Raw genomic sequence first — 18,767 nt, 5'->3', positions numbered from 1 at the left:
ATATTTTTTGGGGTTATCCAGGAATCATAACCGTTTGGATGTGATAGGGTTGGATCATCCCTAAAAGGCTCTATATTTATTTATTCTTTCTTTTGCTGTTAAAAAAAAGAGAACTCTTATGAAAAAATAAAGAACACTTAAAGATAGCACAAAGAAAAATCACAAGGGTATAACTTAACACTATGAAGAATTTTAAATGTTAAATACTCAACCTAAGAGACTAGACACTCACTATAATTCTTGTAATTTCAACAAGATCAATTGAACAACTTGAATTGCTTGCTTCAATCTATAGCTTTTCAAATCCATCTTTTGATATTTGAAATGGTTAAGTTTGAGTTTTGCAATACCTTCGTATATTTATCAGTTTGGTGATAAATGCTCAAAATAGAAAGCTTGAATTTGTAATCTTTCAATTTGTTTTTTCTTCGAATCTATTTAAGAAACTAATTCGAAAGTATTTGTAATAGGAGTTAGTAAAAATAAATCAAAACATAATCAGAAAATATTTTCATTCTAGATAATGCGTGAAGCTAAAGTTAGAATACTTAAGATTTTCAATTTCTTTCTATTTAAAAAAGATTTAGACATATTTATAAATCTAATAATTGGTAAAAATTTGTTTAAGCAAGATCATTCTGAAAGAGATAATAAAATAAAGATATTTTTGTTTCCTTAACATACATTGTGAATATATTTTTGTTCCACAAAACTTGCAGATAAATCTTTTTGTTTTTAATATAATATTTGTTTGGTTGAACACACTTTTAGCATATATATTATTTAAAAGATTTCTTTTTTCACAATTAACTATTTTAAACAAACCTTTTACATGTTCAACAATATCGTTTAACATGAACAGAATTGTAGACGCTTAGAAGGTCTACTATATGATGCAACTTTCACTAACCACTATTAGATCATTTTTAAATTACGGATAAAACATATAATTGAAATCACAAATAAGTCATTCAATTTGAATTTTGTTATACAATTATCTAAGTCTTATAAAACTTTCTATCATGAACACATGATGTAGATGCTTAGAGGATCTACTTAAAAATACAATTGTACAAAAACATTATTAAAACATTCAGTTAGATTTTGTTATTATCAAAACGTAAACTTCGCATCTAATTTTCTTATCACCAAACCGTATAGTGGGTTCATAGATTGTCTATTTTCTTAACAAATCGTCTAGCCTAATCATCAAAAACCTCTCTCCTTTCTCTAGTTATTTTTTTCACGTTTAATTGTTTTGGAGATATGAAAAAAATAATGACATACAACAATGAAAAATATTTTATCAAATTATGGTATTCTTAAAAATAAAAGTCTAGTTTGCCTATTTATTTAGTATTTTTCATTAAAGAGTAAACAGACGTATTTAAGTTACCTTATAAGATATGAAGGGTAATGATTTTTTCTTGGTACTCTCAAAATTATCAGTGACTTGTTTCATATTTAAGTGTTTCAGAATATAGAAGGATAGTGACTGACAATTATGTGATAGTAGTAAAAAAAATTGTATAAGACTTTTGTAATGGTTTAAGTTAATTGTTCACATGTGAGACTTTCTTTCTAGGAATGATTATGATTTAAATATACAATATGATTAATATTCCTTTTGAGCTTAAGATATATATGAACAAAAGAAATTTGATGTTGAAGATTTGCTAAATTAAAGGACTACAATAAAAGTAATTCAAAATCTATTATTACGAAGGTGGAACTTGATGAATAAGTAATGCTAAATTCATCTTCTTTTGTCTCATATTTTGTATGGTATTTTATAAAATTAGAGTGATTGGATTCAATCCACAGTTAAGAGCTATCACATTACTTTTGTACGAGAATTTGTTACCAAAGTTTAATACAACTTCTCATGAATATATAAATTGTTTCAATGTCTTATAATTCACAACTCTTGAATCAGTTTATTGAATCAAATTATACTTTCAAAGTTCTTAAAATCCTTATTCTATCTTATTTTTTTTATTAAACTTTTTGTAACAAGTCATGATAAAAAATAACTTTTTTCAATATAGTTGTAGGAAAATAACTTTGTTTTTGTGAATAATATTGAATGTTCTTAGGACATGTTTTTCTCCCTTTCAAAAATATTGAAGATGTCCATAAATAAAATTAAAATCATTAAACATAAAAAATAATTATTGAGGGCCTTTGTTGTTGATTTAAGATTTTTTTTAATGTTACCTTTTTGTTATTTTAATGTATATTTATTAGTTTCATTTTTTTTAATTTAGGCTTAACTTTGTTCTATCGTTGGACCACTATTTTGGATTTTTCAGTTATTAAGGGCAGAGTTGAAATTTTTACAAATATTCTCATTTCAAATTCTCAACTTTTTTTTTTATGATTTGGTTTATTTTGTTTATTCTAATATTTTTGAAAACTAACATTTCTGAACATTTTAGTGAAAGGATTATTTTAACTTTGAATATTGTTTCACATTATCCCTTTCTTATTTTTTAGTATTTCAAGACTACAAAAATATTTTAAATCTTCAAGATCCTTAATATTGAATGTCTGATTCAAGACTTTTTTTTATTCGCTCAATCTCCTCCTTGTCATTTCCTGCCAATATTATATCATCCACATACACCAATAATGCTATAAAAGATACTTCGTAAGAATTAATGAACAAGAAATGATCATTCATAGATTAACTAAATCCATCAAAAAGCAAAAAGGATGACAGTTTGGCAAATCACTCTCTGCTGGCTTGCTTAATTTACAAATTTGTTCTAGTTGAATAGAAGTCAATCTAGGAGGAGCAACCATGTATACATCTTCTTTCAACTCTCCATGTAAAAATACATTTTTTATGTATAATTGTTTCAATTCCCCATTATATATAGAAGCTAGAGAAAGAAGCAACCTTATGGTGGTCATCTTTACTACTGGAGAGAAAGTATCAAGGTAGTCAATCCTTTTGTTTGTGTGTATCCCTTTGCTACTAGCCTTGCTTTATACCTTTCAATTGTCCATTAGCCTTATACTTTATTTTGAATATCCATTTGCAACATATTGTTGTTTTTTCCTTAGGCAAAAGAGTAGTCTCCCATGTTTGATTTGACTCTAAAGGATATATCTCACATTGTATAGTTTTTCTCAAACAGTCATGTTTCACAACTTCAGAATAAGTGTTTGTGTTTGACTCAACATATGAAGAAAGAGACATAACAAAATATTTGTAAGAAGGTGATAAATTGTTATAAGACAAATATAATTCAAAGGATATTTAACTCTTGAAGATGTATTGGAAACAATAAGATTATAATGATAATCCTTTAGATACTCAGGTGGTCTTTTAATTTTGGTACTCATTCGGATAAACTGATCTGATTCAGAATTTTGTTTTGTTTCATGATCTTCATTGAGGTTTGGTCTATACAGGAACAAACTTCTTTTGGAACCTCAATGTCTAATTCACATTTATTATTATTTTTATTTTTAGCATTATCTAAGGGTGCAAGAATGGCTTGTGATGGCTGACTCAAAACAGGTTGATCTTCAATAAAAAAAATTGATCATGAATGTTAGGACTATTAGTTTCATTGCTAATATCTTGAACCCTTTGATATGGAAAAACATGTTCATAGAAGACAACATCCTTAGACACAAAAATTTCTCTGGATTGAATATTCAACAAAACATATCATTTTGTCCCCCTTTTAAAATCAATAAAACATATTTTGATACCCTTGGATCAAATTTTCTTCTATTTGTTGACAAAGTGCTAGCATAGCATAAAGATCCAATCACCTTTGATCCATTAAAATCTGCTACAATTTTGTAAAGCATTTCATGAGAAGAAGAATAATGTGAAACAGGTGTTGGAAGCATATTTATAATATACGCAACATGTATCACAAAATATGATCAATAAATTTTGGGTAAATGAGATTTTATCATAAGAGCTCTTGCTACATTTAATATATGACCATGTTTCCTTTCAACTATGCTATTTTGTTGTGGAGTATTGACACATGATGTTTGATGCACTATTCCTTTGTTAACAAAGAAATTAGTCATGAAAAATTCAGTCTCATTATCACTTCTTATTATTTTTATTGTTGTCTCAAATTGTGTTTGAACAAAACAACAAAATTTTCCAAAGTCTTGACAACTTCAAATTTTTGTTTTAAAAGAAAAATCCACATGTATCTCGAATAGTCATCAATTATGGTCAAGAAATATTTATGACTATGTATTAATGGTATTGAGCATGGTCCACATACATCTAGATAAGGTAAAAAAAAAAATAGATTTAGATGTACTAATAGGAAATGAAGGTCTCTTTTATTTTTCAAAATGACAAGCATCACAAACAAAAGATTTGTTATATTTAACAAAAAGAAATTTAATCCTGATAAAATCAATACATTTGTTTGAAACATTCCCACTAGATTTGGACTATTATAAAAGAGTTAACAATGTTTGATAATGCTCAAGAGTTAAACCAATTTCCTGAGACTACACTTTTTTATACAATCTTATTCTTGTACTAAAGAGGTAAAATTATTAGAGAAATTATTTTTTGGTTAAATATGTTTTTCATCCATGTACTATAACATGAAATTGGTTTCTGCTCCTGGTCCAATTTTTTCATGTCAGATCCCCTTGAGTTCAACGTAGAGCTGTTTAAAACCCTGCTTAGGGTTCTTCTTCCTCACTTTTTTTTCTTTGAACAAAATTGGCAAATTTTTGTTTTCTCTTTAACGGCAGTGGCGACGAGTGTTTTCCTTGCTCCATTGGTGACCCGAAGCTTGGTGTGGTGGACATTTTTTTCCAATTGGATTAGGTTAACGTTCTTCATTGAGGTTAGTGGTTTAAAACTCTCTTTTGTTTCTAAAATGGATACCGTGATTGTTTTTGGGGATCTCAATCACGACAATGAATGAATGTCTCCATTGGATTGTTGTTTCTTACCCTTGATATTGGAAGCATGTTATTTAGATGTTTAAATTTAAAATTTTGAATATTGGAATTAATTGTTAAAATTAATTTAATACAATAGATAAATATTAGTTAGATGTTTAAAATTTAAAATTTAGGAATAGTAAAAATGATAGGGACTAAATAATTATTTTGGTCTCTATGAGTGACTTAATTATAAGGCAATTTGTTTGTTTATAATTTTAGAAATTAAATTATAGGTAATTTATACTATATTTTTGGAAAACTATATGAAAACATGTAGTTTAGATTGATATTACAAGTAAGATGTATTATAATATGTTTAATGATATTGTATGTATTTGTTTTACAAATTTTATTTACATTAAGTATTAATGCACACATTGAGAAAACCTAGTTAGCATTTGAGATTTAATGCAAATGGTTAAACATTAATCATGAATTGTCCAATTGGACAGTTTAAGAAAATTATTTTCCATAATCTTTTAATGCATACACATTGTAAGCATATGCTTAAATTTGATAAAATTTTGATTCAAACCATTTTTTGTTGTTCCCCGAGTGCATACTTAACTGTTGTGCTTTGTGACCACTTTCATTTTGTGTACTTTGGAGACCAATACGAAATGCTGCCAAAATTTTATCAAACCTAAGATAATATATTTTGTTTGTACATGTTACTGAATTATGAAAATTGTTTTCCTGAATGGGTAAGGCCTCACATTCAATTACAAAAGTAAGACCTTCAATTGTATGGTTCATGATTATGAAGTTTGTAAAGTATGTAACTATGGATTGAGGTTGGATGAATGCACGTCATATTAGTGAAGAGTATGAAAAGAAGTTGATGAGTTTTTTCAATTTGCTCACCAAATTGAAAGTCTATCAATGAGACATAATATTATCTTTATGTTCATTGTATAAATCAAATAAGTCATGATTTGGAGAAAATACACTATCACAGGTTCTTTTATGGTATAATAAAGAGTTATACAATATGGATTTGGCACAAAGAAATATTAGACATTCCTATTATGTCAAGAACAACAAATATTTTTTAGAACATGATACGTGATGTTGGTGAAGAAAATTTTGAAAATAAATTATGTGTATGATTCTTTAAAGTCTAATTTATAGCAATAATTGTACCCACAATACAGTAACTTTACGGGATTGTTAGCAACTTTAAAATTATTCAATTTAAAAGCATCAACTTGATGGATTGGTAGAAGTTTCACTGAATTATTGGAGTTGTTGAAGGAGATGTTTCCAACACATAACATGTTACCTAATCATGACTACGAGGTGAAGAAGATATTATGTCTAATGGATTTGAGTACAAAAAGAGACATGCATGCTCTAATGATTGTGTATTGTAAATAGATGAATTTGCTACAGTGAGGGTGTGTCCAACATGGCATGCAAATGGAAGAAAATAAGACAATTTTCTTTGACATCTAGTTGATTCGTAGACTAATAGAATAGACAACATTTTTCCTGTCAATGTGTAGACAACAATTTTAAGTGTTGCATTTTTGTTAATTGTTGCATTTATGTTTAGGCCACATTTGTTTAACTATGGCAATTGCATCTATTATTATTATTATTATTATTATTATTATTATTATTATTATTATTATTATTATGTTTGTTAAAGGGAATCAAACATGGTCTCATGAGTAAACATAAAACTTATAACCACTATACTGTTGTCAACAATTATTGTTATTCTTATTATTATTGTTATTGTTATTGATAATAAAAATAATATTATTATTAATATTTTTATAATTAATAATAATAATAATAATAATAATAATAATAATATTGTTATTGTTATTATTAATATCAGTAACGATAATAATAATATTAGTAATATTAATACTATTATTAATGTTATTTTTATTATTAATAATAATAATAATATTATTATTATTAAATTGGATTTTGAGTTTAGAATCAAAGTTTGTTTTGAATTTTAATTTGTAAACGAGTGTAAGTTGTTTAGATTTGGGAACGTGTTGGATAATGGAAAACAAAGATAGGATGATATGCCAAACAAATGTAAATTATAAGTTAAAGATAATCTCTCGTGTTTACTCGCAATTGAATGACAAATAGAGGAAGGGTTAATCATTCACGGTGCCCCTCTACAATCCAATTGGATGAGGATAATGGTTGATGAAGTTCAAGATGTTACTCGAGTGACCTTGCCCAATATAGAGGTTCAGTTGATGGGGATGTTTTGGACACATTTTGGCTTGGCCTAGACATATGGTCATGCCAATCTTTGTATTTGTTTAGGATTTTGTCTTTTGTGATAAGCAAGTTATGAGAGAACTTGTTATTCATGATCATGACATGCTAGAAGCATAGAGTGATCCCATATCATAGTTTTTGGCCATATACCCCACTTTGAAGAAGAAACCCTACAGATACAAAGGGACTTTAGAGTATTTGGAGTACATACTAGTGTTGAACCAAGTGGTGTTCATGTTTTGAAGAATCCAAATCCTTTGAAGGATGTTGAAGCCTCTGCTATGCTTGATGTTGCTGTGCTGGTTTAAGATTTGTTCTGGGGTAGTTTATATGTTGTAATCCACCATGTGATTAAATCTAAAGCATTAGCATTCTCAATCTTTGTGAAAGTAAAATGTTTTCAAACTAAGTTAAAACAACCGATTGTTTTGTCGAAACAACCGATTGTTTATACTTAGGTGTTTTGAGAAAAAGATTGAAAACTGTTTTGAATGGTTGAACTGTTAAGTACCAAAACAACCGATTGATTCGAGGAAACAACCGATTGTTTGTTTTGGGACCATAACAGAAAAACTGTTTTCTTGTTGACTGAGCTTTAAATGTTTTAACTGCTTACGCTCCAGTCATTAAATGCTTTGACCAATCTTTTAATGCAATTTAAGAGTTTGTTAAGATTTGATAACAAACTACATCTTTGAATAAATTCAAAAAAACAGATTTGACAGAAAAGAATCTTTGACAAAGTTTTTCCAAAGAGTTTTTTCAAAGTGCTGAGATTGCTAAGAGTTTGTGATTGATCAAAGTGTTGGAATAGGATTCTGCTTGTATTGATTTCAGATTATCTTCTGTAACAAGTGTAATCCTTGTACTCTATTGAACAATTCGTTTCTGTGTTTGTTGAGATTGGATGTGTGTTCTTGAGGTGTTCAAGATCAGCAATCTTAGTGTTGGCCAAGGAGAGTGTGTTTCTTGAGGTGTTCAAGGTCATTCTCTTGGTTGTGGTGTAAGTGATCAAGTGGTGATTGCTTAGTGGAGTATCCTCAGGGTTCTGAGAAGACTGGATGTAGCTCTGGATTTGGAGTGAACCAGTATAAACAACTGTGTACAATTTCTCTATCCCTATCTCTTTAAATTCAGTTTTGTCAATTAATAACTGGTATAAACAACCGATTGTTTCGGTAAAACAACCGATTGTTTTTCCAGTATTGTGCTTTTGCTTTATGTTTTGAAAAACTGAATTCTTAATCAAGGTTTTCTTGAAGTATTTTTCATTCTAAGCTTAAAAGTTTACTAAAATCTTTCTTAAACAATTCACCCCCCCCCCCCCCTTCTCTCGTTTAAGGCCATATATTCTAACAACTAGTATAGCCAACTTGTACATTTCCTTATCAAACACATTGAAGGTTGATGGGGGAACCTCCATGCTAAACATTTTAGTCATCCAACAATGGGTCATGTAAGTCATATTATGTGGTGTATGTTTACCATATTAAAATGATTGCATTTAAATTATAATTCATTGTGAATGTGAAGCAAAACAAATCATAAATATATGGATTTTTTTAGCCTTGATCCATTTAGAAATCTGGGAACAAAAAGGTCCAGATCCAATAATATTTGAAAATATGGATGAGTGACTCACAAATAAATATTTACTTTGGCTTCATATATTGAAGGGTTAATTGTAGTGATTGTATAACTTTTTGAATTATGGTAATTAGATAACTAATTGTTTGTCATTCACTGTAGGTCTCATTGGCAATTAATTGTAATTCTACCTAGGAATTACATGGTGGTGTGGTTTTGTTTGCTTCAGAGAAGCCCAGTCAAGAAATAAAAAGCTTATTATTAGATTAAATTTTATATTTTTCATTACATTGGACAAGTATAACTATATTTTGACTAACATATGTATTTACTTTATTTAGAGTTATGGCTAACATAAATGTTTTAAATGGAAGGGACAAAACAAAGTAACTACAATTCATGTACCCTATGGATAAACATCTTTTAATACCTACAATGATTATTTTATGTACAAGTTGTATGAAATTAAATTATGTCACTTCTTTCTCTCATTTTAGTGTAATAGGTAAGTAGATTTGTTTGAATGTGGCTACTACATCATGCACTGGATTAGAGTTATCATTTGAGTGGGTATTACTGACACCTGGACAAAGGTAACACATTTCAACATAGGATGAATTGTATTTTACCTTTATGAATATTGCATAATAATGTAAATGAAATATTTTAGGTCTTCAATGATCAATCACCGTTATCCCATGATGACATCCAACGATGGAGAGAGCAATGGGTAACTTTCTTTCTTCGGCATAGATAGAGTAATTTTATTTTTTTGTTAAGAATTTTTTAGGTTAGACTAGAAATTTTTTATAAATTTTTTGGTTGAAATGTCTACTTTATATTGTATATAATATTTTAGGAATTTTCTATATTTCAAGTTTTTGTTTGAAGTGAAAATCAATTCAATTTAAAAAAAAAAAAACTTTCAAAATTTACGTTAGGCGATACATACACTTGCTAACGTAAATTTGGACTATTTTTTCATCCTTTATATGTTTCACATTTATGCTTGATTCATTAATGTCCGGTGTAAATGTAAAGTTTTTATGTTAAGAATAAAGTCATACATAAATATATATCACCCTTTCACATTAGATTGTTAACTAACATAAATAGTTCTAAATAGTTTATGTAAAAAGTATCTTTTGTGCTAGTGATAAGAATGTGATTCTTATAAACACAACATCATAAGTGATAAGAATTTTTTTTACTAATTGCCACCTTCTTTCATCTTCAATGAAAAAGAATATATGATTCTCAATTATTTTCTTCATCACTTTTAGGTAAAAGAAATTTCTGAAGAATTTGAATTTGAGTCTTCACTCAATATGGACTGTCGGACAGTGACCCAAAGAGTCTAACCACAAATTTTCATATTTTCGTCTTCTACCACTTTATATGCTCAATATCTCTGAGTATGATAATTTCATCCTTAAAATTTTGACATTTGTCTCTTTGTGTTTCAATATACTACATATTTGCTCAAAAGATGTATCTATATTACTGTCGGTACAACAATGTTCACTTTAACTTCAAAACCAATTTTCTCTCTGACCGACATGAAAATCCAATAAAATTAAGATATTTTCCATTTATATCATGAAAAGTTAATTACATAAAAAAATATATGCAAATGAGTTAACTGCTCACAAAATACACCGTGTTAATTCACTAAAACATGTCAACGAATTCTTAAACTTCTGTAGATTTATCAAATAACATGCAAAATTAAAATTTCATTAAGCTAATGTTTGGAATGATTAAATATAGCATATAAAAGAATGAAAAGAAATATCTAACATAAAAATATCATTCTTTAAGCATTTTAGTTATAGATAGATATCATGCAATCGATTTTGTGTAAAGTCTTGCGTATCGCGGTGTTCTCTCTTTCTCGTTGATGCTGAGTGCTGAGGTATGCTAGCTTTCTGCATCATTATTGGTAACTTTTTGGTCAAAAAAAAAAACCATTTTAATCATGTCACTATCACTTAATGGCCACAGCACTTACATTACAACATTGACAAATAAGCACGAGGAAGAAACACAAGCTCAATTCCATGGAAATTAAATCTCATATGATAATTCACACAATTTTTCTCTCATGGTTAAGATAAATCTATTGTCTGGACTCTTAAATGAATAAATATAAGATTAAATATGTTTTTTATTTTTTATATGAAATTGATTTTTTTTCTTTATCCAAACTTTAAATCTATTATGTACTTGGAGTAAGAAAATTATTGAAATATTTATTATTGATTTTTTTTTTATCTAACAAATAAACTTTCAGTGTAAATTATATTATAATATTATAACATTAACATTAATAATAAATTAACATGAAATATTTTAAATCTTAATCTAAATTGGATATAACTCATTCAAATAATTTTTTTATTTACAAATATTTAAAAAAATCTAAAGTTTAAATTAGAAACAAAAATTAATTTCTAATGAAATTAAAAACAAGAAACGTATAAATAGAAGTGTCCCTCAGAAAGCATCCAAAGTATCCAAAAAAAGTCTTTCTATGATAGAAGATAGTATGAGTAGGTAGAGTGCCCCTACAGCACCAATTTGAATAGTAATAATAAAAGGAATTAGTAGATGAAGAGTTATTGCATGTGTATGTGTGATTGATATGTGTTTGTGAACATGCTTAAGGGCTGAAGAGGCAAGCACTTTGTCCTCATGGAAATGGAATTGACCAGCACTACAACCTCAATCAACCAACGATGAATTGCCATGTAACATAACAAGATTAGAAGGATTCTCTTTCTTAGCTAAAAGCAAAACTAAAGTATTGAGGAAAAAAATATAAAAAGAAGCAGCCCACAGCACTAGCATAGTATTCTCTATATCTCTCTTTTCTTTTAGGTGAATCAAGCATGCATTAGCTATTAATTATGGGCTTTAATAGAGAAAAGGTAGGGAGCAAGCATAGGTAGAGAAAGAGAGAGATCAAATAATGCCCAAACCAGAAATTATTTAGTCAAGAAAATCCAATTCATGTTGTATTATTAGGGTAAACAAAGGTCACTATCTCCTCTGTGATGTGTATGAGGGGAAGGTCACCATCAAGAATTATATGGGCACAACCAATTTGAAGTTGCACTATGGATAAAAGAACAATGGTTGAATATGAGAAGAAATTAATAATGGATTTGATGATTGAGTTATTGAGAAAATTGGATGGGCGAAGAGAGAAAAAGACAAATTTACAAAACTCGCATGTAGGGATTTCAAGCCAAGGAGGCCCATCTTCCACTCCCATCAATGATAATTTTAAAATAGTTAATCAATCGCACACACGTTTTGGTACATCAAAAGTGTTTCGTACAGAAAGGGATCTTTGTCACTTTTTTACAATATGGGTACGATTTTACCTCTAATTAATTACAGATATTGATCAATTTTTAAGAATTATAACATATCACGACTTTAAAATAAAAAGCTAAGACTTTAATTTTTTTTTTAAATCTTTTGTTATTTATCTTAAGTTATGTAAGCATGTATATTTTGTAATTTTCTTTAATTTTTTTTAAGTCATGCTCAAACACCACTTTAAATTTATTTATTTTTTATTAAATTTGGATGTTGTATGCTTTTATTTTTAAGTCGTGTGTACTGGACCAAAGTGCTCAGAGCTCAATACTCGGTGGTTGGACCTCGATACCAATCACAGACAGGTCAGATCAGCTTTTGGGCTAGAATAGCAAGCTATATGATTGGGCGTCAGGTGCATGTATAAATCCATTTTTGTATAAATAAGGTAATACTTCTTACATAAGGCCTAGGCGGCTGGCGAGGGGTAATTATCGAGCTAGGAGTGCACTTAGTGTGCATGGGGTCTAGCTTAAGTAAATATTTTCTTTTAGACCCAAGCCCATGTATGCTAGAGCGTGTAAGGGTTGAGTTGCAGGTATGATGAGAAGGAGCCTAGTGCCACGTTGTGGGTGCCTACGTAAACAGAAAGGACCCTTGATATTGGTACATGAGTTGGTACCCTGATGCTTATTCTGTTATTATTTTGTGCACTCTCTAGAGGAAAGATTTTGTTCTGTTGCAGCACCAAGAGACTGTGCCCCTGAACAAAATATTTCCCTGTTGAGTATGCTTTCAGTTGAGATTAGATTTTCGTGATAGAAAGTTGTTACAAGAGGTAAGCTATAAAAGGGGCTTGAAACCCTAGGTTACGTTGTTTCTAAGACTAAAATTGACTACTTCTTAAATTCTTATGAGCCATGTATTTACTTGATCGTCGAAGTACAATCAATAGATAGAGCCCCCTCTATTTCAACGGAGCTACTTTCCATAGCAACAAGAGATAGGACGGATTCATGAAGAGACTGACGGAGCTAGAGCTTGTCGTCAGAGTCTACCGGTAAGAACAAGTTGTATTTGTAAGTACATTTCTTTTTCCTTTTTTTAATTTAGATGTTATGTATATCTTTTAAGTTATATGCACGAATTTTAATTTTTTTTATAAAGTTGTGCTTGTTAACACATTTTTTTTAACTCATTCTTTCTAGCATGTTTTTTTTTCATTATTTTTTATTTAATTTTGTTATGTTTTTAATATAAAATTAGATTTAGTAATTAATTGTTTATTTATATGATAATTGAGTGTATTTTGGATAATTTAGAATGCTAAAGTAGTAAAATATATTTAAACGAATGTTTCTATAAACTAGTTAAATATTTAATTAATTAGTGAAATTAAATTGAAATCATATTCAAAAACTATAAAGCAATGCCATTAAAATATGATAGCTACATAATGCTCTAACTTAGATTAAATAAATTTATGGTAAATAAGTCTTTAAATATTTATTTCCCTTTCATTTCAATTTATGTTATTTGAATGGAAAAATCATATTTTAGGGGCATTGCTTTATAATTTTCGAATTTAATTTCAAATGTTAATTAATTAAATATTTCAATATTTTTAGAAATATTTATTTAAATATATTTTACTACCTTAATATTCTAAATTATCACAAATACATTCAATTATCATAAAAATAAATAATAACTTGCTAAATCTAAATTATGAAAAATTAAAAATATAAAAGAATTATATAAAAAAAAAAGACATGCTAGGAAGCAAGAGTTCAACAAAAAAATTAAAAAAAAAAAGAATTAGAAAACTTGCTAGAAAGCACGAATTCACCAAAAAGAAAAAATAAATGAAAATCATGCCACTTCAACAAAAATAAAATAAAAACACACAATGCCAAATTAAAACATAAACAAACAAAAAATTGAAAATTATGCTTGCAAGACTTTAACAAAAAATAACAAAAAAAGAAAATAGCAAACGTATAACATCTATACTTTTAGATAATTATATTAATTAGTTATCCTTAATTTTAAATAAAAGTTAGAAAATCTTACCTTTTAATCCATTCGATTAGGTTAATATATATAGATAGATAGATAAAGTTTAAACATTGAAAAGTAAATTAAAATTTTTAAGAAATATTATGATTAAATAAAATGAAAATAATAACAAAAGGAAGAAAAATAAAAAAATAATGAGTAATTACGAATATATATTTAATTATTAAAAAATTATAATTATTTAAAAGAAACTTTTAATAGATAAGAAAGAATAAAAATAAGATAAGAAAGATGGAATCTTATTAATGAAGGTTAAGATAAGGATTGTTTGGATGAGGTTGTGGCACTCTCTTGAAAAATTTGGACGCACTAGTGCAGATAAGTTAAACAAATGCGGCTATTTTAAATTTACAAATGCGGTCATAGAACCGCATTTGATCAACACGCATTTGTAAATCTGGAATTTACAAATGCGGTCCTATGACCGCATTCATAAATCACATTTACAAATGCGGTCATTTTAGGTAACCGCATTTGTATATTATTCTGAATTAGGGAGTGGGTTTGGGGTTTAGGATTTATGAATGCGGTCTTGGTAAAAACCGCATTCATAAATCACTATTTACAAATGCGGTCATTTACTAAGACCGCATTTGTAAATGCGAATTCACTATTTACAAATGCGGTCTTGGTAAATGACCGCATTTGTAAATAGTGTTTTTTTTTTTTGGTACATCCTGTTTTGTGCAGAAACCATATATTTAAATAACCTGCATAATGATTAAACCCAGCCAGACAAATACAAAAATGTAGTAACCAATTGAAATCATCAAAATGTACATTTACAAGTGATCAAATTACATATAATAAAACCACTAATGTTGTTTACGTATGCTAGAGTTATAAAAATTAATGAAGTATGTGGACCAAGAATCTCTAACATATGAAATGCCTTCCTCACTCATTGGTGTTTCTTCTGTGAATAACTGCATTGCAAAGTTGACATAAATTAGTTTCTAGATATATATATGTTCAAGAATTATAAAAATGATTTAACATATACCTCCTTCCAACCAGTTTTAACACCTAGTCTTATAATGGTAATCATCCATTGCATAATGTAATAGCCACACTCATAGCTTCCTGGTTGTTTATTACACTATATAATTCAATAAAAAGTAATATGTTAGTATATTGATAAACAATGATAATAGAGAAAGAAAAAAATTACAAACCTTTACTCTTATGTAGTTCAAATTATTTGAACTGGATCGACCTTTTAGGATGTTATATCCACGCCATGAACTGGTTAATACAAAAAACCTCGTTAGTAGATGGTTAATTAGTAACATATACAAAGTTAAGTTTATACTATACTTACGTATCAATGATATCCTTAAATTTTGTGGGCATCTTCTTGTGTAGGGAACAGAACCACACAGCAGTCTTATCAACCATTGATAAGACAAGTAACTGCCAATGATGCCTATATGATCATTGAAAAGAGTTAGTAAATATTTAAAACATGAAATAATAATAATTGATGACATATAATTAAACTTACTCATTAATGTAAGGGCATAAATAAATTTGTTTTCCCTCTTTTTCCAGGATGTTAGTGATGTATGCTTGAGTCTCAGTTGAGTTTGGTCCAACGGGATTAGTATATGCAGGATCTACGAATCCATACATATTTTCCTTCCCCTCAGTGATACAGACTCTATGCAAAAACCTACAAGTTTTTAGTTAAAGCATAATCAATAATAATTTAACATAAAGTAAATTGAATAATAGGTAAAGATACTTACATCATAAAAAATTGAATTATACTTATATTGAGCTCCTGGTTCCCAGATATAAATTCTGATAAATCTGTGTTGTAAATCATCAGTGGCAGTTCAGTGTTGATTTGAAAAAATGTATTATCCCACGGAACTGGAAAAGGATCATTGCCAATCTGACTAGCAATGAGACGTAGGGAAGCCATAGGATCGTCAACTGGAACCTCACGCTTCTTTTTCGGAGTTGGTGGCTGAAAAGGTTCCTACAAGATAAACAACATTTGTATTAAATTATATGTAATATATAAATATAAATAAAAATAATATAATGAAACGAAATTATTACATGAGGTTCGGGCATAGATCGAATGAGCTCTCTGGGCCAGGCAACGAATGTCTGAAATGCATCGGCCACAGTGGTTACCTCATCTGAAGGTAGTGGAACACGAGCATCAGGAAATCGTACTTTTTCAACAGTTACCTTCGCCACATCAGGGGAGAGAGGAACGCTATGTAAGGTGGTGGCGTTTTTATAGACTTTTCCAAGTGCCACCACCCGAGGAAGTTTGCCGCCCACTACCAGTAGCTCACAATCCTCTGTCTGCCCATTGATATCATCCCCTGATGTTGGAGGAGCCGCACAACTCCCCTTTGTGCTCTTGGGAGTGGGACTAACAAGGGGTTCAATCGGCTCAGCACAAACTTGTTGCGATAGAAACTCTTGTCGCATTCGATCATTCTCCTTTTTCATCTCCAGCCACATCAAATCAGTCTCCTTTCTCATCTCCTCCATTATTTCTTCACGTAACTTAGTCTTCATTTGAGTTTCCTTCTTGGAGGAGGAGGATGGCTGTCGTTCTGAAACTCCAAAAAAAAGTTTAATTCCGACCCCTTGTCCAGCGGCACGAACACGACCAGAGTGTTCAGGTCGTCCAATTGCTTCAACCAGGATATCGTGACGACCTTCAGCAACAAATGTACCGTCGGATTCCAAGGAATCCTGCAAGAGTACACAAAAATCATATTTTCAATCATTAATATAATTAATGCTTTAAAAAAATTGAAAATAACAAAAATAACTTACAATTTTTTCGATTATAACCCCGGATTGCTCGGAACTTGGTGCACCGGACTTTTTAATTCGGGCCCTCTTCCATTTTTCATGGCGAAAAGGTGGTGGAGGAGAAGTGACCCCTGTTTCCACATTCTCAGAATACGTCCCCTGTTGAGATTTCTCCTTTTCCACCATCAGTGTTTGCTCAAGTTTTCTATACCCCGAACGAGACATAACGTGCGGGGTAAGATTCTTCAAAGCTATCTCTTGAGCTTTCTTCCGACGATCCTGTCATAATTGAAATAAACAAACTAAAGTAAATAAGATAAACTTATTAATGTTATATAAACAAAAAAGTTACTTCACTTACCATCCAAGCCTCATTTTCACGGCTTTCTCTAAAAAGACGCCATGTCTCTTCATCAATATGTTGGTACTTTAAACATGGATTTTCGTCTTTAAGGTCGCCAAAAATGTATCTCGATGTCAGTCTTGACTTAAAGGTACGAAATTTAAGTGCGATATTGGATAATATCTTTGATCGAAGCGGTTCCACATCAGGAATGTCAAAGTTTGCCTGCAAAATAACATCATGAAATTAAAATTAATTAATCAATATTAAAAAGCATTATATGATAACAATAATAATGTAAAGCTTACCAGAACATCCTCCCATAGCATGTTCCGATCAACCTCTGAAACCTCATCCCATGAATTAATCAAAATGGAGAGCCTCTCACGAGAAACAACTCCAAGATAGCTCATAAACTCATCTGCCTTAGGACCAAAAGCCACTCCAGTGTTGACGTCAATGTCAACATGTGTCTTCTCACCAGCAGCACGTCTCAATGCAAGACGCTTCAATCTAGTAGGTCCTCTACTACCTCGCCCAGATCGAGGTCTGACTGGAGTCTGGTCGTCATCCATGTCTCTGTTAAAAAAATTAGGTAACAAACATTAGTTAATGTGCATCGAATTAAAATCATATAAAAATAATACATAAAATTATAAATGTTTATTTACATGTTGCATGTGGGTTGAATGTTTATATGTAAATTCCTTCACTGTGGTCTTTACGGGTTGCATGTACATCATCAAGTACATTGTCATCTTTATTAGTTATCATTGGTGTGAATGAACGAGTTTCGCCATATTCAATATCATCTATGGCTTCCCCTTGTTTTTTCCCGTGTAAAACGACATACCAATGTTCTGACGTAGGATCTTTCACATAGAAAACCTGAGATGCTTGTTGAACCATTATAAATGGCTCATCTCGATACCCTATCTTTCGAAAGTCCACTAGTGTGAATCCTGATTCATCAATTTTAACCCCACTTTTATTATCAACCCATTTACACTTGAAAACTGGAACGGAAAACTTAGTGTAGTCAATCTCCCATATCTCTTCTATAAACCCATAGTATGCCATTGATCCAAGTACTGGATTTGTATCTTTCGAAGTCGAAAACTGCATTGACTCGGCTTCAAGAGTAACACCAGAATTTTGAACTGTACTCTTTTCATCCAGGGACTTCGTGTAAAATATACAATTATTCACTTTGTACGCTGTACATGAAATGACATCAAACTTCAATCCAGCAGCCAACCAAGTCAAGGTCTCTGATGCCGTTGAATCCTTGAACACCTCATCTTTAAACCAAGGCATGAAAGTTCTATTATGTTCCATCAAGACCCATTTCTCTGCTTGTCTTGGGTTATTTGCCTTCACAATGGCTTTATGAGCTTCTATGTAAGGTACAACTTCATCTGTGTTATTCAATATGTACAAATGT

The 18,767-nt window shown here is 29.9% G+C and overlaps 1 protein-coding gene across 1 annotated transcript; it reads right to left on the bottom strand.

The window, feature by feature from the left end:
* Nucleotides 1-14,599: 14,599 nt before the first annotated feature.
* Nucleotides 14,600-18,535, bottom strand: LOC137835431 (uncharacterized). Its single transcript, XM_068643943.1, has 7 exons — nucleotides 17,632-18,535; nucleotides 17,342-17,548; nucleotides 17,002-17,259; nucleotides 16,264-16,917; nucleotides 15,945-16,180; nucleotides 15,701-15,868; nucleotides 14,600-15,622 (listed from the first exon to the last, which is right to left on the bottom strand). The coding sequence occupies exons 1-7, from the start codon at nucleotides 17,896-17,898 to the stop codon at nucleotides 15,514-15,516; spliced, it is 1,899 nt and encodes a 632-aa protein (XP_068500044.1). The 5' UTR covers nucleotides 17,899-18,535; the 3' UTR covers nucleotides 14,600-15,513.
* Nucleotides 18,536-18,767: the final 232 nt, after the last annotated feature.

This window comes from Phaseolus vulgaris, chromosome 5 (assembly GCF_000499845.2).
Source record: "Phaseolus vulgaris cultivar G19833 chromosome 5, P. vulgaris v2.0, whole genome shotgun sequence".
NCBI classification, from domain to species: domain Eukaryota; kingdom Viridiplantae; phylum Streptophyta; class Magnoliopsida; order Fabales; family Fabaceae; genus Phaseolus; species Phaseolus vulgaris.
The sequence above is the reverse complement of the archived record's forward strand: the minus strand, read 5'-3'. Positions and strand labels throughout refer to the sequence as shown.